This window comes from Anguilla anguilla, chromosome 3 (genome assembly GCF_013347855.1).
Source record: "Anguilla anguilla isolate fAngAng1 chromosome 3, fAngAng1.pri, whole genome shotgun sequence".
NCBI lineage: Eukaryota > Metazoa > Chordata > Actinopteri > Anguilliformes > Anguillidae > Anguilla > Anguilla anguilla.
This window is the reverse complement of record NC_049203.1, coordinates 67645685-67666636: the sequence shown is the minus strand read 5'-3', so window position 1 is coordinate 67666636 and position 20952 is coordinate 67645685. Positions and strand designations below refer to the sequence as shown.

Below are 20952 nucleotides of genomic sequence, written 5' to 3'. Positions count from 1 at the left end.
TGTTGTCTTGCCGGAAGTGCGTGGCTATGTGGGAAATGGCGGCGGTCAGGAGAACGCTACATCCTGCTTTGTTGTGGCTTTCTCCTGGTAAATTTTTGGCAGTATTAAACGTTTTTCTCTTAACGCTGACAGCGGTACGTGCTGATGTATTGTCCGAAGATGGTGCCTTCCGCGCTGGTCAGTCAGCGAGCTCCCCCGCCGCCGCGGTCGCCCGAGACGTAAGGTAATGTACCGCAGTAAGTTATCGATACACGGCTGTCAACGCTTTGACTCACTTGTCTAATGGGTCTAGATAGATTTGTAATGCTATGAAGGTAAGCCTCACCCAGGCCTTCCCTCAACAGCTTTGAACTTATATCCGATATCACGTTTTTTTTTTTTTTGTAAATTTAATGTTCAATCTGAGATTACTAGCTATATAACAAACTGCACAATCGTATAGAAAGTTTGCATTGGTGACATGTATAACTGCATAATTACTTTGAAAAAAGAGGCATGGATGGATCCAGAAGTATGCAGGAAAATGACTGTAACGTAGTGTGGGTTCACAAAAGGGGTTCCAGATTGCTAGCTAGTGCAAATCTTATATATATATATATATATATATATATAGGGGAAAATCTTCAAGTTATGAGTTAGACCTTCTTAACTGAGGACCACTTAAACTATTAGGATATAAGATCCATTGTTGTGCCATCTTACCAATACAATTAAGTAGCAGTTGTGATACAACAGTGGTAAATACCCTTATTTTTTATACATATGTATAATATGTATATTGAAAATTTCAGCCATTTAGCAGACAATCTTGCCCAGAGAGAGTTTTACAGTTATCAGGTTAAGTTGTCTTGCTTGAGAGTATAACTGCAGTGTCCGGCTTGGGAATCGAACCTGCGACCTTTCAGTTACAAGTCCAGTTCCCTAACCATCGTGCTGCGCTGCCGCCCAGGTACCTGCTGTATGACGTGAACCCGCCCGAGGGCTTCAACCTGCGGCGGGATGTTTACATCCGCATGGCCAGCCTGGTGAAGACCCTGCGTAACCACGGCGACTGGGTGCTGGTGCTCCCGCCGTGGGGCCGCCTGTACCACTGGCAGAGCCCGGACATCCACCAGGTGCGCATCCCCTGGAGCGAGTTCTTCAGCGTCAGCAGCCTGCAGGCCAACGTGCCCGTCGTCGAGTACGAGGAGTTCATCGCCGGTGAGCACAGCACGTCGCTGGTGGATGTGCAGCGCCGATTCCAGCTGCTGTATGTAGAGCAGGCTAGCGCTAGCGTACCGGTTTGCGATACTGATTTTCGCCGTTCTACTTTTAAATGGTAAATGGACTGCATTTATATAGCGCTTTTATCCAAAGCGCTTTACAATTGATGCCTCTCGTTCGCCTGAGCAGTTAGGGGTTAGGTGTCTTGCTCAAGGACACTTCCACACGCCCAGGGCAGGGTTTGAACCGGCAACCCTCCGACTGCCAGACAATCGGTCTTACCTCCTGAGCTATGTCGCCCCACATTTTTTTATGGAATTAAAACTACGAGTGTGGAGTTGTAAACACTGGAGCGCAGTGTGAAGTAGGCATTATTATTGCCTGGAAAATCCGATAGAATGCTTCACGTCCCTTTGAAAAGATGTTTAGTGGTTTGCCAGTAAGTTCCGCTGGATACGGTTGGCATTAGTTTTTCCGGTTTTGTGCAGAATGAAGGGAAATTGTAGTATTACAGTGGAATGCAGTGATGCAGTTGTAGTGGAGAATGGCATACTGCTGTTTCTGTGCCTACTGGATTATTGGTACAAAGCAGACCACAGTATGCCCTATCTTGACCATTTTGTGTATGTGTGTGAATGTGTGTGTATGTGTTTGTGTGCACACGTGTATGTGTGTGTCTGTGTTGCATGTGTGTGTGTGTGTGTGTGCGCATGTGTGTGTGTGTGTGTGTGTGTGTGCATGTGTGTTGTTTTTTTTGCCGTACGCGGCGCAGAGTCGGGGGGGCCCTTCGTGGATCAGGTGCTGGTGCTGCAGAACTACGCGGAGGGCTGGACGGACGGGAAGTGGGAGGAGAAGGTGGACGAGCGGCCATGCGTCGAGCGCCTCATGTACTCCAGAGACAAGCAGGGCTACTACAGGTAACCCAGCGCCCTCCCGCTGTACTCCAGAGACAAGCAGGGCTACTACAGGTAACCCAGCGCCCTCCCGCTGTACTCCAGAGACAAGCAGGGCTGCTACAGGTAACCCAGCGCCCTCCCGCTGTACTCCAGAGACAAGCAGGGCTACTACAGGTAACCCAGCGCCCTCCCGCTGTACTCCAGAGACAGGCAGGGCTACTACAGGTAACCCAGCCCTCCCGCTGTACTCCAGAGACAAGCAGGGCTACTACAGGTAACCCAGCCCTCCCGCTGTACTCCAGAGACAAGCAGGGCTACTACAGGTAACCCAGCGCCCTCCCGCTGTACTCCAGAGACAGGCAGGGCTACTACAGGTAACCCAGCGCCCTCCCGCTGTACTCCAGAGACAGGCAGGGCTACTACAGGTAACCCAGCGCCCTCCCGCTGTACTCCAGAGACAAGCAGGGCTACTACAGGTAACCCACTGTGCAGTAACTCCCTGTCAGGGGGGCCCTCCTGCTCCAGGCTGTACACGACCGTCTGGGGCTGTGTTTGGAGCAGGGCGTGAAATGAACACCTGCACACCCGCCAAACGCTGGTTTAAAGTTTTTATCGAGGCTGGTAATATTCTATACTCTAGTGGCTCACTCTGACAAGTAACCAACCGGGGTGTGTTATATTGTAAAAGGTAATGTGGGCTGGTAAAACGTTGAAAATGGCTGCTAATTTTTAGAATCCGCAAGCCGTTCTGGCCAGTGGGAGGTAAAGTGAATTTGCTGCCCTGGTTCGTGGCTAGCATGTTACATTAAGGCTCATTTTCCCTTTTTTTTATTTTTATTTTTTTTTAATTTACTGTCAGTGCACATATCTGACAGAATTGCCCTAGTTTTGTCAGTCTCGGTTGTAACCCCTGTTCGGTGGGTGACAGCAGAACTAGGTCATCCACATAGTTAGAAAATTTGTAATGAAGAGTGAGTCTAAGAGCGGCAGACTGTTCCAGCAGCCAGTTCACTGATGTAAATGTTGACCGCAGCACCTGTCTCGCTCCGTGCCGCTGAGTGAAGAATTCAGTTATTTTATTTCCAATTCTGATTCTCATTTCAATTCAATTAAACCTCTCTCTCTCTCTCTCTCTCTCCCTCTCCCTCTCCCTCTCCCTCTCTCTCTCTCTCCCTCCATCCCTCCCTCCCTCCCTCCCTCAGAGGCTGGTTCTGGGGGTATGAGGAAACCCGAGGGCTGAACGTCACCTGTCTGTCAGCCCAGGGACACGCCTCCATCCTGGCCCCGCTCCTGCTGAACAACATCACATCCACGTGAGTTAGCGCGTCGCTACCTAGCAATCTATCCATATCCATCCATCCATCCATCCATTATCTATACCCGCTATACAGGGTCACGGGGGGTGCTGCGGCCTGTCCCAGCGTGCATTGGGTGAGAGGCCTGGAATACACCCTGGACAGGCCGCCAAACTATCGCAGGGCAATCTATCGATGTGTGTTTTATAATGCGTAAACTGATTAAAACTGTGGACACAGAAACGGTGAGTCGCTATTTTTACTTCAGTTGCGTTGAAATATTCAAACAGCAGTGCTGGTGTGGTGTGCACAATTGAAACGCTTACAAATATGCACCACATAGACGAAGATGCTGAAAATCACTAGTGTGATAAATGGTGGAATGAAATTTGTGTACCGACAAAAAGCGGTCATTTCGCAGCATGGATAATTGTAATTTGACTGTGGCAGGATGGCCTGTTGGACTGTACAGAATCGCCCGAGGAACACGGTTTTGAGCTGCCGTGGTTGTGCTTATTCTGTTCTGCGAGTTTGACGATTGTCGTCAATGTTCACTGCACAGCAGGTGCAATGTTTCACCTAGGAACTTGTGTTGCCTTTGGTCACTTCTATTTGAAATTAAAGCAAAAACATTCAAGGAGGTTTTACAAGCATGGTCAAAGTTGGTCACATTAAAAATAAGGTATGAATTGTAAGTGGAAGGAAAAAATAAGCTAAATTTAATCTTTCTGATGGATTTCACACCCTGATTATTTACCTCATTTTTTTGTTCAGTAAGCAGTCAGGGACAAAGTAAAACATCCAGTGTTAACTCAATGCTTACAATGTACTTATGAGTCCAGTAGGGGCCACATGCACTCTGTAAGAGTTTATTTAACACTGAAGAATTTTCTGTGTATATACTGTGCATATTTATAGCAGTGGGTGGAGTCTGTGGTTCTCACCTGCCTGGTTTGGAATGACTTGCATTTCATTTTCTTGTGTAGCCTGGAGGTGGTTTCTGTTTAGGGATCGTCTTACGGCTGAACTGCACACAGGGCTTATCTTGGCTTGCTCTGTGGCCCCCTGTCCAGTGACTTTTTTTTATTGAAAATAAATCATACACTTTTCTAGTGATGCTCCTAGAACCACATCAAAAAAAATGAGGAATGGGGAAATTAAAAGGGAAACTTAAGAATCAGTGTGAAGTGTCTTGGATACAATTCTTCTTTTGTCATGACCCAGAGAATAATCTCCAAGAGAGACCTGGGGAGGCTGTGATTTTTTAGTGATATGTGATCTCCCAGGGAATGTCTGAAAACCATTGTGCAATGTTATGCTTTTGTCTGGTTTTCGGATTAATGAGAATTGTTTTTATTGCCAGTACTTGGGGTGACAAAGAGGAGTTCATTTTGACTTGGGGTGTTGATCAACTTTCGCCACGACAAAGAAGTCACTTATGTAATTGCTTGATTGTTTCTTGCAACAAGCAGATATCTGCCTTTTAAAGATGATTTGAGTTTATTATGTTAGTTTAAGCCCCCTTTTTGCTGGTGAATTTATTCAACTGATGTCCCAGTTAGTAAACAAATTAAATGTTTTTTAATTTTTTAATCCATTATTCAAGAAGTGGTGTCACTGTGTATGTATTGAACTAGTAGTGATGGTAGTGTATGAATTCCACGTTGGCATGAGAGTGTGGTCAGCATTATCGTTAATGGTCATCGTCAACAACGTTATCATAATCACAGCAATGTCAAAAATACACTGTATTGTGTAATTGGTTTAATTTTATAATTGCATTCATTAACACTAACAGTACTCATTATCGGCATCATAATCAACATCATGATCATATTTTCACAGAAATATGGCGTTACAAAGCTGTGGATAGTTGCATTGCTTCCCTGCAGTACAGTTCCCCAGTGTGGCATGGGTAGGGACTTTCCCTTTTCTCCAGGATCTTTGGTCTGAAAGCACCTGCTTGCCTGATGCATTAATGAACAAAAAATACAGAAACAAACAAACACAGAGCGCGGATGGACATAGAACAGAGATAACTGAGCAAACACGCACACATGTGCACACACATACATGTGCACACACACACACAGGAAGGCCCAGGTACACATAACGTACACAAACACACCCCCCTACACGGGCGTGGGCATATGTGCGCACAAAAATGGCTCGAAGAGAAAAAACGAGAGAGAGAGAAAAACTCATCCCGTTGAGCAGTCGCCGTTTTCTTGTCGTCAGTCGGCCATTTTGAGGCCTCTTTGGAGAGGGATTGGGGGAGAGACGCGTGCGTGATGTTGCGATCGCAGAACGTCTGCCTGTCAGTGCGCAGTTTGTCCCGCGCCGTTGAGGCTTGTCTGTGCTGTTTCTGTGCAACCACGCAGGCCTGTTCCACCCTTCCCTCACTTCCTGTGGAAACCGGTTATCGAGTCTCTGTTCTCTCAGGCTCCTCTGGTCCTGCTTTAAAAGGGGGCTCCTTTGTGTTTAAAAATGTCCAGACATCCCAATGATGGGTCCCATTGTTGCTGGCGAGTGCCAAGTTCTGATATAATATTGTATCAAATGTACTGTTTCCCTCTCTAAGGCCATAATCTAAGCACTACGCATCTGACAAACTGTATACATTACATTCTCAGATATAGTAAGGTATATCACTATATGCACAAGCTAACTTTCCATTTTAGTGTGACAGGTGTTTGGTTATTATTATTCTTGCATAATTAATGTTATTTTTCCAGCATTTGTTGTGGTATTCCTTGGTAATGTGCTCTTGATATGCATGTTCCATTAAGCCATATTTAATTAAGTGAAAGTCTGTGTTATTGAGTGTTTTCTTTTTTTTTTTTTTTGTTCACTGCAGATCAGTAATGCTGGACCGAGCAGAGACTCTTCTCCATGATCATTACGCTGGAAAAGACTATTGGGATGTAAGTCTTTAAAAAAGAATCACACACACACATGCACACACACACACACGCAGCCAGACTCACAAACACACACACACACACACACACACACACAAACACACACGCAAACACATACACACGCACCCAGACTCACACACACGCACCCACCCCCACACACACACACACACACACACATGCACCCACACACACACGCAAACACATACACACACACGCACCCAGACTCACAAACACACGGACACACACACACACACACACACACACACACACGCACCCACACACACACACATACACACACACGCATCCAGACTCACAAACACACACACACGCACCCACACACACACGCGCACACACGTGCACACACCCACACGTGCACACACCCACACGTGCACGCACACGGGATATCTGTCATTGAACGGCATTGAGTAACGGAACAAGGGCGTTCGGTGACACTGATCGGCGTGTTTGAGAATACCTTGGCGTGGCAAGGATTCCGGTTGATTGCATAGATGCATCGCTGATAAGATCTCTGGCCTCTAGACGAGACGCAGCATGGTCTTTGCGAAACACCTGAGAATAATCGGGGACGAGTTCCGTGCCAAGTACCTGAACTCCACCGATGAGACCGACCGGACTGTTTACAATGAGGACTGGACCCGTTTGAAGGTGGGGCTCTGAATTCCTCATCGCTGGTTAACCTAATGACTCATAACATCATAACGTATCAATGTAATAAAACCTGATTTCCTAGTAAATCAACTTGTAGTACCAATGTGTGATATTTTTTAAAATTTTTATTTGGTATATGCTTTCAATAATGTAATCATCCCAGCTGATGATTTTTAACTCTTAAAATTGTTATCATTTATTTTTATCTTTTTAAATTATTGTTTTCTTACTGAAGTTAAAGTTCTTAAGAATCAAATGATTGTATTAATTCATATTTGTTATATAGAGATGAGTTCCTGTTATTTCTTACTACTCAGCTTATGTTCAGTATGATAATGCTGTACTAATGGCAATTTATTTTTCCACTATATTGTAATAACATGTCAGATGTCTTAAGGAAACTCTCCGTTATTGAGATTTTCAGTAAACATTTTGAGGTAGTCATGGAGTAGGGGTCATGGGATGCATTTCACGTTTTCAATATTCAAATTCACATATGAATCTACTGTAAAATAATATACTGATGAATGTTGGAATACAAATAGTACAACCAAGAACAAATTTAATTAGCTGTATGATTTAGCCATGCATTACACTCATATGTTTTAATTATATTTAATACACTTATAACTAATACATTCAGAACGCACATGCAGCACCAGAATTTCTTCTGTTGTTTGGAAACATCCGGATTAATTGGCCAATCGTGATGAAACACACACTAGACCAGGTGTTTTTGATAGGCCTTGGCTTTCTCAATGGTGTTGAGGGCCGGCTTGTCTCCGTGGTGATTCTTGTCTGCCGCCCCCCCCCCCCCCCCCCCAGGCTAAACTGGGCAGTGCAAAGGGGGGCCCGTACCTGGGGGTGCACCTGCGGCGGAAGGACTTTATCTGGGGCCACCGAGAGGACGTGCCCAGCCTTAAAGGGGCGGTGAAGAAGATTCGCAGCCTGATGAAGAAGTACAAGCTGGAGAGGGTCTTCGTCGCCACCGATGCCGTCGAGGAAGGTAGCGCAGTCGAGACGGGCGTACACCATACCCACGCATCTGTGTGCCAGGGCGTTCTTTAATATCCCTGTGCCAGGGTGTTCTTTAATGTCTGTGTGCCAGGGCGTTCTTTAATGTCTGTGTGCCAGGGTGTTCTTTAATGTCTGTGTGCCAGGGTGTTCTTTAATGTCTGTGTGCCAGGGTGTTCTTTAATATCTGTGTGCCAGGGCGTTCTTTAATGTCTGTGTGCCAGGGTGTTCTTTAATGTCTGTGTGCCAGGGTGTTCTTTAATGTCTGTGTGCCAGGGTGTTCTTTAATATCTGTGTGCCAGGGTGTTCTTTAATGTCTGTGTGCCAGGGTGTTCTTTAATGTCTGTGTGCCAGGGTGTTCTTTAATGTCTGTGTGCCAGGGTTTTCTTTAATATCTGTGTGCCAGGGTGTTCTTTAATATCCCTGTGCCAGGGTGTTCTTTAATATCCCTGTGCCAGGGTGTTCTTTAATATCTGTGTGCCAGGGTGTTCTTTAATGTCTGTGTGCCAGGGTGTTCTTTAATGTCTGTGTGCCAGGGTGTTCTTTAATGTCTGTGTGCCAGGGTTTTCTTTAATGTCTGTGTGCCAGGGTTTTCTTTAATGTCTGTGTGCCATGGTGTTCTTTAATGTCTGTGTGCCAGGGTGTTCTTTAATGTCTGTGTGCCAGGGTGATCTTTAATGTCTGTGTGCCAGGGTGTTCTTTAATATCTGTGTGCCAGGGTGTTCTTTAATATCTGTGTGCCAGGGTGTTCTTTAATGTCTGTGTGCCAGGGTGATATTTAATATCTGTGTGCCAGGGTGTTCTTTAATGTCTGTGTGCCAGGGTGATCTTTAATATCTGTGTGCCAGGGTGATCTTTAATATCTGTGTGCCAGGGTGTTCTTTAATATCTGTGTGCCAGGGTGTTCTTTAATATCTGTGTGCCAGGGTGTTCTTTAATATCTGTGTGCCAGGGTGTTCTTTAATGTCTGTGTGCCAGGGTGTTCTTTAATGTCTGTGTGCCAGGGTGTTCTTTAATGTCTGTGTGCCAGGGTGTTCTTTAATGTCTGTGTGCCAGGGTGTTCTTTAATGTCTGTGTGCCAGGGTGTTCTTTAATATCTGTGTGCCAGGGTGTTCTTTAATGTCTGTGTGCCAGGGTGTTCTTTAATATCTGTGTGCCAGGGTGTTCTTTAATGTCTGTGTGCCAGGGTGATCTTTAATATCTGTGTGCCAGGGTGATCTTTAATATCTGTGTGTCAGGGTGTTCTTTAATATCTGTGTGCCAGGGTGTTCTTTAATGTCTGTGTGCCAGGGTGTTCTTTAATGTCTGTGTGCCAGGGTGTTCTTTAATATCTGTGTGCCAGGGTGTTCTTTAATGTCTGTGTGCCAGGGTGTTCTTTAATATCTGTGTGCCAGGGTGTTCTTTAATGTCTGTGTGCCAGGGTGTTCTTTAATATCTGTGTGCCAGGGTGTACTTTAAGGTGTTCCTCACCTATAATATCCTACAAGCACAGAATGGTTTCTTTAGTGATGTGCGTTTTTTGACGTTATTGCGTTTTGCCATGACTGTGCTGAATCTTGGGGAACTGTTAGCCATCTTCGCTCTCTTTGCATTGAGTTCTTTTATGTTCTCTGTGTTCTGTTCACGTTCCCTTGTGTTAGTTTGGATATCGTGCAATTGTACTGAATAGTCTTTGGCAGTTTGAGATGCAGAACGAGTGATACTTGTAGAAGTCTTCATGTTATAAAGGATCGCAATGTCGGAGGGTTAAGCACTAGATCGTTCTGTGATTCAGTTATGACACTATTTTGATGAGCCGGATAAGGACAAATACTTCTTTTGGGTGCAGTACACAAACACAGTGGAAAAACATGGCACATGACCTAAACAAGCATGCCATACCTTATCCTCCCCAGACCTGGCAGAAAACAAACCTTAGCTTTCGTTTCCTTTCAAAAAAGTCTTTTTATTTTTTTACATAGTCAAAAAAAGAGAACTGGATGAAAACGAAAATGTTGCAGTGAAAATATTTTCAAAAATATTGTTTTCGTTGAATGTTCATCGTAGCGTAGGTTTAAGTGTAGTAGAATATATGGTTCTTGAGATTGAGACCAAATATTCACGGGACAAAAATGAATTTCTGGGTCTCAGGAGGTTATTATGTATGTGAACTTAATGTGTCTATGTACAGTATGTGCACCAATGTTCCTAAGGATTAACTATCCAGCTGATTCTCTCTCATTCTCTTTAGATATATAGTATTTCAAATGCACAATGTTGCACTTAATCCAACTTATTTGTCAGTTCTCTTTATAAGTCACAATAATAAATTATACACATTATATTACAGGCATTTAGCAGAAGCTCTTACCCAGAGAGTCTTGCACAACTTTTACATAGGAGTTACATTGCATCAATTTATACAGCTGGATATACACTGCAGCAATGCAGGTTAAGTACTTTGCTCAAGGGTACAACGGCAGTGTCCTACCCGGGAATCGAACCTGTGACCTTTAGGTTACAAGCCCAGTTCCTTGCCCATTATTACTACACTGTCCCCACGGACCATCAATAGATGTGTTAGATCAGCTCATTCCTTGCCCCCCCCCCCCCTTCCAGAGCTGGAGGAGCTGAAGAGGATGCTGCCTGAGATGGTTCGGTTTGAGCCCACCTGGGAGGATCTGGAGCTGCTCAAAGATGGGGGCGTGGCCATTATCGACCAATGGATTTGCACGCACGCCAGGTGCCACTCACAAACGTCTTTCGTTGCTTCTGTCAATATCCTGATGATTTTTATGGTCTTCAGTATTTTACCTGTCTAGACAAACCATAGGTTAATTTGTATCGACCAAAACTTATTTTAGGCAATTTTGTATTTTTAAAGTTGATGGAGAAACTTTGCTATTCTAGTTCTGGTCTATTAAGGCTTTGTTTTTATATTCTTGCCCACCACCACCACCCACCCCACCACTTCAGGGGCCCTCTTAGTTTCTTTAGGACAAGCAAGCAAATTAATTTCAATGTTAATCTTAAGTTGCAGAGAAGCACAAACCGATCTATACTAGAAGGGATAGGAAGAGGATCAACAAACAGGAAATATAATATATTTTTATATAAATATAATATATATTATGTAATAAAAATATTTTTACAACAGGGGAAAAGGTTAGTAAGTATTTACTACTTTTAATTGTTTTTAAATAAATTCTGTGAGCAAAAACTTTGCTACTACTTCATGGCTGATCATTGAGCTGAGCTGTTTTTTGTCCAGTCCCATTTCTGAAAGACACGACCAATACACTGTCAAAGGCATACAAAGAATACAATGCATTTTCATTGACCATAGAATAGTGAGTAAAGGTATATCCTTTTATTATGAAGGACAATTTCTTTCTGTGTCGTTGCATAGGTATCAGTTTCTGTTGCACAGAACTTAACCCTTTGAACAGTAGGTCTTTTGGAAATTCTAAGTCAGTGTTCTAGAACTCCATTGTTTTCAACTACTAGATTGTTGCATCAGCATTGGAATGTTCAGTTCAGGACATTCTAATCACATATTTGTGATCTCACACCTTGAAGGTTTAACGGGCCTTGAAATTATGACATGGTCAGGAAGTGCCAGTGAAGTTTTTGCAGATGTCGGTACATTTTTCAAAACGAAACCCCCAGGGAAATTAGTTTGTGTCCAACACCCTGTGAGTTAGGGTGGTCTCAAAAAGGTAGTTTTGTCAATACTTCATAGCCTTAACCCTAACCCTGATTCATTTTGTGAAAGATTAAATATTGGTTTAACTTCAGTCTGAAAGTGAAGCAGACGTGCAGCGATCGCGGCCTTTGGGGTGCGTGTGACCCTTCTGCCACACCTGTCTGTGAGCTCACTCACCTGCTCACCCTCCAGGTACTTCATCGGCACTGCCCTGTCCACCTTCTCCTTCCGGATCCACGAGGAGAGGGAAATCCTGGGCTTTGACCCCAAGACCACCTACAACCGATTCTGCGGCGACAACGAGAAGGACTGCGAACAGCCCACCCACTGGAAAATCGTCTACTGACCTTCGAACCCGTCTTCAGCTCTGGGAGACCAATAACAAAAATCGGTGTTCACGTGGAATTTTTTTCTGAAATTCACTAGGCCATTTTTTTTTTGGTCTACAAAATGAATTTTTACTTTTTTTTTTTTTTTTTTTAATAGAACAAAAAGTATTTCTATTCATAGTTCAGAAAGGAACAAAAGCAGTAGAGTTACGGTTGCTATGGAACTTGGAATGCGATCGTCATGACGGTGACGGTGAAAGAAATGACCGAACCAGTCCGGATGGATCTCTGCTGCACTGAGCTTCTCAGTGCGACTTGAAGTCAACATCCACGCCTCAGCTCATTCATGTGTACCTTGACGTGTACAAATCGATCGCTCTACAGTATTAAGTGCCTCTGTAGCTGCCGGCACTTGCTGGTGGATGCAGAAATTAGTAAGTGGTGAATGAGCTGGCGTTGAAACAGGCAAAGGAACTGGGACAGTGAGTCAGAAGGACGACGACGACTTCTTTTGAAGACCACCCTATGTACTACCTGTTCTGGAAGCCTCTTATCCCTTAGAGTTTCATACAGTTTTTCCACAGTTACTGCGCTCATACGCCATGACTGTAGAACCATGCAGACCACAGGGACTGAGAAATGGAGTCACCAACCTTTTCTCCAATTTTAATTTATTATTTTACATAAGTAGTACATGCGTTTTCCTTACTTGCTTATAAGGTCCTATGGTTTCAAGTGTCAGTCAAGTTTGTTATATACTTTACAGATGATTTTTGAGGTGTACACAGTCACAGTATTCATTTTTTGTTGTATTGTTCTCTTTCCAGCTGTGCCAGTTCCTAATTGTGCCAAAGACAATATTGTTTGGGTGCGTGCTCGTTTTAAAAAGAACCCTGCAATATTTATAATGGACCTTAAATCCCCTTCCCTGTTTGACCATTGCGTGACACTCATTGAAAGGGGGAGTGAACTGTCAAGTCTAATATCCTATGAGATTCTACAATGGTGGGCAATTTGAAACCACCTGATTCCATAAAAAAAGAAATCCCTATATATTTTTTCTTTGTAAATGAGGGAAGCATGTGTAATTTTTTTTTTTTTTTTTAAATAAAAGATGTTCATTTAAAACCATGTGGAAAGATTATGTACTATTGGATATAGTTGTCTATGAGTTACTTGTAATTATAGGAAGCCAAACTACGAACACAATGTTTAATATTATGTGTAAGTATTTTACATCACTATTTTTAATAAAACACAATCAACATGGCCTTTGGTGTCAGATCAATGAGTTTTAATGTTCTAGTATGTAAGTTGGCAATTTTGTGCATAGAAACAATTCCACTTCTGCTCACTGTAACTATTTTGTATTTCTACTATATTGTATCTGAGAATTATGTATTTATTAGGAATGGTGCCGAATACAAATACCATATTCGACAGCCTCCTTCCACGATTTACCTATTATATTATTTCCTAATGTTTAGGCTTGAACTGACTAACTGTGTTTTTAAAATGCGAAAAAAATCCACCACGCCGTCTACTCCAGCAGCTTGTTCAGCAACTGAACACGACTTTCCCCAATCGAGCGCCATTGAAACTTACTTCGCACATAATCACACGAAATTCATCCGCTGCAATCGTCTTTAGGCTGTGCGCTGTAGTGATGGAAATTATTGAGATGACTGCTTAGAACTCCGCGGAGATCACGCCACACGTTAACAGGGTTTCTCTGATACTGAGACTTTGAATAATAAAAAAAGTGTCTCCAAAGAGAAGGGAGGGAGAAATGTGGCGAATTGGTAATGATCGAAGAAATTACTTTTTTCCTTTTTTTTTTAAAATGTCACTTTGTATTTCTTTAACTACTTTCCATTCCATTTCCATTTTGTGCTTTGTCATGCACATTTTAGCCCTTTTCCAAATGTTACTGTAATATGCCTCGATACATTTCCCCGTGACCTAAATAACAACACCGTTATAATTTCTAAATACAAAACTTTTTTTAAATTTATTTTATTTTATTGCTTTTCCGTATTTATTACATCAAATTACAATTCAATTCAGATCTAGGGTCTCCAGTGCTGTGAATAAATGAATGTATGAATGTATGAATCTTTTAATTAATTGACTAATTAATGAATTAATTACTTTTTACATAGAAATTCATCAAATGAAACATGGTCGGGTAAAGGTAAATAAGAGAGTAAGTGTAATGCTCAAAGCTCTTTGGTATTGCCTCTTGGGTTGAATCTCGGTTGGAAAATAGCATTTCCGAAGACAAGATGGAGAAGCGCAAATCAAGGGAGTTCGGTGAGTGAGTTTGTGTGTTCTGCACTGCGGGGTTGTGTTCAGTGACGGTCTCTAACTATATTTAATGTTGTCTTTTGCTGTTTACTTCGGTTGCTGCCTGTCTTTATTTATTCCACAACTTTCTCCCTCGGCGGCTGAATAGCTGGGATGGGGAACAGCCCTGAATGGGGTTTTTTTCTTTTTCTTTTTCTTTTTAAAGTGCAAAAAGATTATCCCTCTGGAGTTCCACTTCTTCATAATTCTGAAAGATCTGGTTACAAACCCAGGCTCTTGTCTTTGCTCAAAGCCAGTGTGAGCCTTTTGTGATACTAGCTGAAGGTTGAAATTATGCAGTTAGGAAACAAAAGAAAGATCATGTGAGAGGTGGCGGCCTTTTGTTTGCCGGTTTTCGAGTTACCAGAACTTCAGGTTTGTAAATATTTGGTTGTGTGTTCACCAGGGGTGTAGCTAAGTGGGCGTAACAGGGAAAGCTTTCCTTCCCCAACACCAGTGGGTCCAGGGGGGCACGTGGGGTTGTGCCATGCGTGTGGGCCTTTCTCATATTAGTTTTCCCACGCAAATCATTTCTAGATCTGTCCCTGGTGCTTGCTATCAGGAAATGGATCTGTACATTACGTTTACATTACATTTATTTAGCAGACGCTTTTATCCAACGCGACGACGTACAAAAGTGCATATCATGGTCATTAGAACAACTACAAAACACAGGTTCAAACAGGTACAATACTCGTTTCGTACAGTTATTTATAGCCAAGAACAGGCAATGAACATTATTTTGACCTAACCTATGCCAAGTCGAACTAGGAGTGTGACCCCTGTGTGTATTTCTAAAGGGGACAGGACATGTCTCAATCCCCCCGCCGCCCCCCAAAAAAAAAATTTAAGTTCAAACGAATTTCATAAATAACAGAATCAGACATTGCTGAAACGTTTATTCTGGGACAGTTATAATTTCCCATTTCACCTGTAGCTAAATAGCTTTAACGCACGATGCTGTAACTAAGAATAATTACAACAGCATCTTCAAGTTTTATTAAGCAAACCGAAAACAGGAGAGATCATACAATGGCAGTGGTACCGTTCACAGCAGTAATATGACTCAGTGTCGCTCAAACAAAAGAATGAAATAATATAAATATAATGCATGATTCTAATGCAGGAGTCCATCATTAATTAATGAAATGGCTAAACTGAACTGAATAATATTGGATGGGCTGTTGTTTTGTCATGTTTCATTTATCTCCTGGTTCCAAATCAGCACAGGTTTGACTTGTATTGCTCACTCAGAAAAATCGCTAAGCAACGACACAAGCAAGTCTATCCCCATGTGCCATGGTTGTCCATATATAATGTCAATAGAACGTATATAGATGGTTTAGAAGAGGTAAAAGCTGGTTACCACCTCACATATGATTAGTAACCGCCCAACAAATGAAGTTACAGGAAATCAAGGTTGACTGAAAAAGGTTTGTTTACTTTTCCCATTTACATGACTCCATTGACACAATAAGTGTATTTTAAACATGATGAAGCCACAACTAATTCAATCGCACATAGGCCTACATACCGTTTTTGGAAATAAACAAAAATATTTTAAAAAATTAACATGACCATCTTAATTGGTTGTTGGTTTCAACATCCACGCACAGTAACACCAACAGTGTTTTGTCCTGTAAATATTGCAGATATTAACAATTCATGCAGCGAATTTTTGTTGTTAAAATTGTACCACACCTCTGTAACAACCGTTTGCACATATTTCACAGTTGTAACATCGGAATACATTAACGTTTGTTTAATTGTACATGAACCGTTTGTAATTTTTATTTTCGTCTTAATTGTAGCTTGTTCTTTCCCCTAGTTTGAGTTTGCATTAGTTAGGTCAGAATAATTTTCACTGCGTGAACTGAACTGTGTTCTTGGCTATAAATAGCTTTACGAAATGAGTATTGTACCTTATCGAACCTGTGTTTTGTAGTTACTCCAATGACCATGATATGCACTTTTGTAGCCTACGTCACTTTGGATAAAAGCGTCTGCTAAACAAATTGTAAATAAATTTAAATGTCTGTGATTTCCTCAAACTGAATGTGATTTATCATTGCAGACAATTCTAATCCCTGAAACAGTAATCACCAGACCCAGGTAAGTGTAGCTCCAGTGTGAAGTGGTACCTATTTCTCTGCAATCTGGCGTTTTTCTGGTAAACCATAACTGCTTTTTTTTTTTTTTTTTTTTTTTTTTTTAATTTACTGTCAGTGCACATATCTGACAGAATTGCCCTAGTTTCGTCAGTCTCGGTTGTAACCCCTGTTCGGTGGGTGACAGCAGAACTAGGTCAGAACTCCACATAGTTAGAAAATTTGTAATGAAGAGTGAGTCTAAGAGCGGCAGACTGTTCCAACAGCCAATTCACTGATGTAAATGTTGACCGCAGCACCTGTCTCGCTCCGTGCCGCTGAGTGAAGAATTCAGTTATTTTATTTCCAATTCCGATTCTCATTTCAATTCAATTCAATTCAAATGTGATTTATTTGCTTGACAAGTAAACTTCTCTCTCTCTCTCTCTTTCTCTCTCTCTCTCTCTCTCTCTCTCTCTCTCTCTCTCTCTCTCTCTCTCTCTCTCTCTCTCTCTCTCTCTCTCTGACACTGAAGCACTACGCAGCCTACACGCCCACTAAAACAATATAGCCTACTGAATACTGGAAAGTATCAGCAGTGCAATCCGCAGCCTTCAGGCTACTTACTAGTCGCGAGGTGTTCGTTAAGACGCGGACTATTTTTTTGGTGCTAAATTAAAAGAATATATCAGTTTTCTATCTTGGCAAGAGCTTCAATCTGATGGAGACAGTTGCATGCTAGGATCTACCTAGCACAATGCGTTCTCCAGAATCTATTTATTTCACTGGATATCGGTAACGACAACTACTGAAAAGGAATCACAGCAAGGTAAAAAGCTATATCCTCGTTATGTAACTCGTCTTCTTTCACGCCGTTTATAGTAGCCTAGTCATTACTGTGTGGGATTTGGATAATTATTTTCTGAGGGAAAGAACAGGGGCAATTTTCGCCGGTGAATTCACACAAGGTGGATTTTTCTTGAAAACTTAGCCAGTTGTCTGTTTGTTTATAGCTACTTATTTAGTTTATGCCTATCATGTTATTTGCATTCAAACTAATCCGTCTATCATCCCATCTGTTAGATCTATTATGGAAATAATTGAAAAGACCTGAACCTATGAATTTAACTAGTGTTACCGATGTGAACAGGCGTAGTTGTTTATTGTGGGATAATAGTAAGCCATCAGCCAGTTATTTAAAATCTGCAATGTAAATTCTTTTTGCTTTCCTATTTCCTGTTTAGATGATGTTTTTTTTTCTACGACCAAGGAATATTTCATATTATGCAGTGATCACCATGTCAGCGATGAAACATGTATTCGTTTTGATATAGGCAGTTTGTTCAATAGTCTAATCTAAAAAGGCGCATTTTTCCATCGCAATCCCTGCTAAATGAATTAGCCTAAGGTTATTGACCATGGCTGAACCTGTGTTGTAGGAGTTGAGGAAGAAACTTTTCAGGAAATCTGTGAAGTTGGTAATTTATTTATTTCTTTATTTATCTATCTACAGATGGCCTCGTTCTTCCACCAATTACGACTTCTTCTTTGGAAAAATTGCCTGAGCGTTATCAGACAGCCCGTAAGTAAAGCCCTCTGATTTCTCTAGGTTGACGGGATTAAATAATGCAACACGTTATACGGATCTGTGTTTTGTATAGTTCTTTAAATGCGTCTTTGAGAGGCAGTAGACAAAGAGATGGCTATGGTTTTATTACATTAATTTAGCTTAGACCTCGATTTGATGTACACTCTCAGAAATAAATGTACACAAGGGTACAAATTCTGTATAGGTACAAAACTGTACCTCTAAAGGTACTAGTGACAAGCGATTGTACCTTTCTAGGTACTGAATGGTACCTTTTTTTTCTGGTAAAGGTACAGTTCTGTACCTTCAAGGGGTACTGCCGCAGTGACAAGCGATTGGCAGTACCCCTTGAAGGTACAGAACTGTACCTTTACCAGAAAAAAGGTACCATTCAGTACCTAGAAAGGTACAATCGCTTGTCACTAGTTCCTTTAGAGGCACAGTTTTATACTTGTACAGAATTTGTACCCTTGTGTACATTTATTTCTGAGAGTGTACATCAAATTGAACAGAGTGTATATGGGTCACTTTATACAGCATTCGTGATAGCAGAATTTATACAACATTGGTTTATATGGGTGACCTTGTTTAGTAAATAATGAAAATGGATTGTAATTCTGTTTGCTTTATTGCTCTGAATAATGTAACGGTCACCTGACAGGACAGTGCTCTACCTTGACCAATCAATCAATCAATCAATCAATCAATCAATCAATCAATCAATCAACCAATCAATCAAATTTTATTTATATAGCGTATTTCACGGCAATTATCACAATACGCTTCAGAGACCGGGGGGTATTACACGAAGCAGTATTACTGAGTTAGCTGGATAAGTGCGCTGAGCAAAACCTGGAAAAGCTCTTTTCACTTCAGTCCATGTTCCAGATGTGGAGGGGTTCCGGGTTTTACTCAGTGCTGTTATCCAGCTAACTTAGCAATCCTGCTGTGTGATACAGGTCTCAGATGTCGCTCCTTTGAAGGGTCTGGCTTGTTTGGGTTGCTTCATGTCTCAGACAGTGCCTGCATGGCACACAAGGAGGACAGTGCTTGTTGGGTGCGTGGTTTTGTGTGTGTCGTTGTTGGTATATTATCTGTCTCAAGCTGCAGCCCGCAGTTGTTTTGTACTTTCTGAAACTGTATGCCTGTTGAGCTGTTGTCTTGGTCAGATCTCTCTCTCTCTAAAAAAAAAAATGAAATTAAGAGTTTCCAGGAAACCATCAGGTAAATTTTGGGCTGTTAATCTCCTGGAGGCCTCCTGGTAAAATTATGGATCAATAAATCAGGATCAAAAGTACCACAGACTTGGGAAATGCAGCTTAAATCAGATGTATCCTAGTCTATAAAACATTTTAAACAGCAACAGCAACAAAATGAAATTGTATATTTTCTGTATATCTGGAATATAAATAAGGTTTATAGTTTTTTTGTTACAAAGGTCTTCAAATGTAAACACTGAACCTTACACAATGTTTGGAGAATTAATTTTATCGGCTTTGTAACTCTTAATAATTGATCAATGAATACATCACAGTTGATATAATAAATCTATTACTAATTTAGACAAGAGTTCAAATTAGTTTGAAGTTGAAGCAAAACCTATACAATTCCCTTTTTAATTGGACAAAAATGTCTCTAATGGTACATGTATTTCTAAAAGAACTACTGACGGAATTAGATGTCGCAACACCATCAGTACATAAGATGAAATCTCGGTCTGGCACTGGTAAAGTAGTTGAGCTAGGACACAGGCTGCCATATGCATTGGGTTACCAGAACTACAGAAAAACGACACAGTAAAATGCCCAGTGTTAATTCGACTCTAAAGCCGTCTTTACACAGAGCATGAACCCCCGGGAATAGGTGGAGCAGAGCCGGGTCTGATTTCTGTGTAAAGATGTCAAGCTGGGCAAAAGGTGGATAAAGAACGTCTGTGGAAACTGATCATCACTAATTCTACCTTGGGTCTGCTACAGCATTTTAACCCGGCTCGGCAGTGTAAAGACGGCTTTACAGTGCTAACTGAACTCTTAACAGATAGCATTTGGTTCCACATTCCAGAGTGGGACCAAAGAATATCTGTTAAAGAGTTGAATTATGTTATCTGTTAAGAGTAGAATTAACACTGTTTAGAGTCGAATTAACACTGGACATTTTACTTTGTAATGCTAAAAAATTTTCACGGATCATGAAAATATCATGGTGGTACTTCTTCCAGCTCACATGCTTTTGTTATGTTCTTTTTGTTATGTTATGTCATGCTAGGGCTGGTCTGTGGCGCTGCTCGTCTGGCCCCTCGTCATCTTCATCATCCTCGCCATCACCCGCTCGCAGTTCCCCCCAAAGCTAAAAGGCACATGTGAGTATGAAAGTTTGTAAATGTTCCCAAGTAAATATATTCCCTCCTGGGGGTGTCTCGTGGCGTAGCCCGTAGAGCGCTTTCCACATGCTCATTGCGAGCCGCGACGTCGGCGGTTCGAGTCCGACCGCCGACCTTTGTCGCACGTCTCTCCCTCTCTCTCCTTCTTGTTCTTCCTGTCTCCCTACACTGATCTGTCAAAAAAAATGTTCCCCCCATGTATTCATATTTACAAGTCAACGCATGTCTGTAAGGTTTACTCTCATGAATAAATCAAAGGTCTTACTCACTGTCTTAACATTTCGGCAGTTGCTGAACTAGCGAAACTGGGTTGATAAAGAAAAAGAAAACAAAAAATAAGGACAATTGTTAATTGAATCCAGGCTATTATACTTTAATTTTCTTTGATATTCACTTCCTTACTGTATAGAAATGTCCTACAATTACTGTTACTGTACCGTGTCGTTATTTGTCCTATTCACTACTCTGATAGAATAGATATCCTCTCACTATTGACCTTGTGTATACAATAGATATGCATGGCTTGTGTTGTCCTATCT

At 41.8% G+C, this 20952-nt stretch overlaps 2 protein-coding genes across 2 annotated transcripts in view; both read left to right on the top strand.

Annotated features, from left to right (window-relative positions):
- On the top strand, window positions 1-13282 carry pofut2 (protein O-fucosyltransferase 2). The gene is made up of 9 exons (XM_035411936.1): window positions 1-223; window positions 950-1200; window positions 1976-2120; window positions 3302-3412; window positions 6252-6318; window positions 6856-6981; window positions 7810-7990; window positions 10597-10720; window positions 11876-13282. The coding sequence occupies exons 1-9, from the start codon at window positions 27-29 to the stop codon at window positions 12027-12029; spliced, it is 1356 nt and encodes a 451-aa protein (XP_035267827.1). The 5' UTR covers window positions 1-26; the 3' UTR covers window positions 12030-13282.
- A 3754-nt stretch (window positions 13283-17036) lies between these two features.
- Window positions 17037-20952, top strand: part of abca12 (ATP-binding cassette, sub-family A (ABC1), member 12) — an 89673-nt gene continuing 85757 nt past the window's right edge. The window contains exons 1-3 of the mRNA XM_035409574.1: window positions 17037-17274; window positions 17959-18027; window positions 20299-20392. Coding sequence (XP_035265465.1) covers window positions 17959-18027; window positions 20299-20392 — 163 coding nt within the window. The 5' untranslated portion in view covers window positions 17037-17274. The remainder of the gene's footprint in view (window positions 17275-17958; window positions 18028-20298; window positions 20393-20952) is intronic.

Excerpts from the sequence above, each read along its gene's own strand:
- pofut2 (XM_035411936.1), top strand. The coding sequence starts at position 27 with ATGTGGGAAATGGCGGCGGTCAGGAGAACGCTACATCCTGCTTTGTTG. Across the intron at positions 224-949 it reads GCGGTCGCCCGAGACGTAAG|GTACCTGCTGTATGACGTGA; the intron begins GTAATGTACCGC and ends GCTGCCGCCCAG. Across the intron at positions 3,413-6,251 it reads CTGAACAACATCACATCCAC|ATCAGTAATGCTGGACCGAG; the intron begins GTGAGTTAGCGC and ends TGTTCACTGCAG.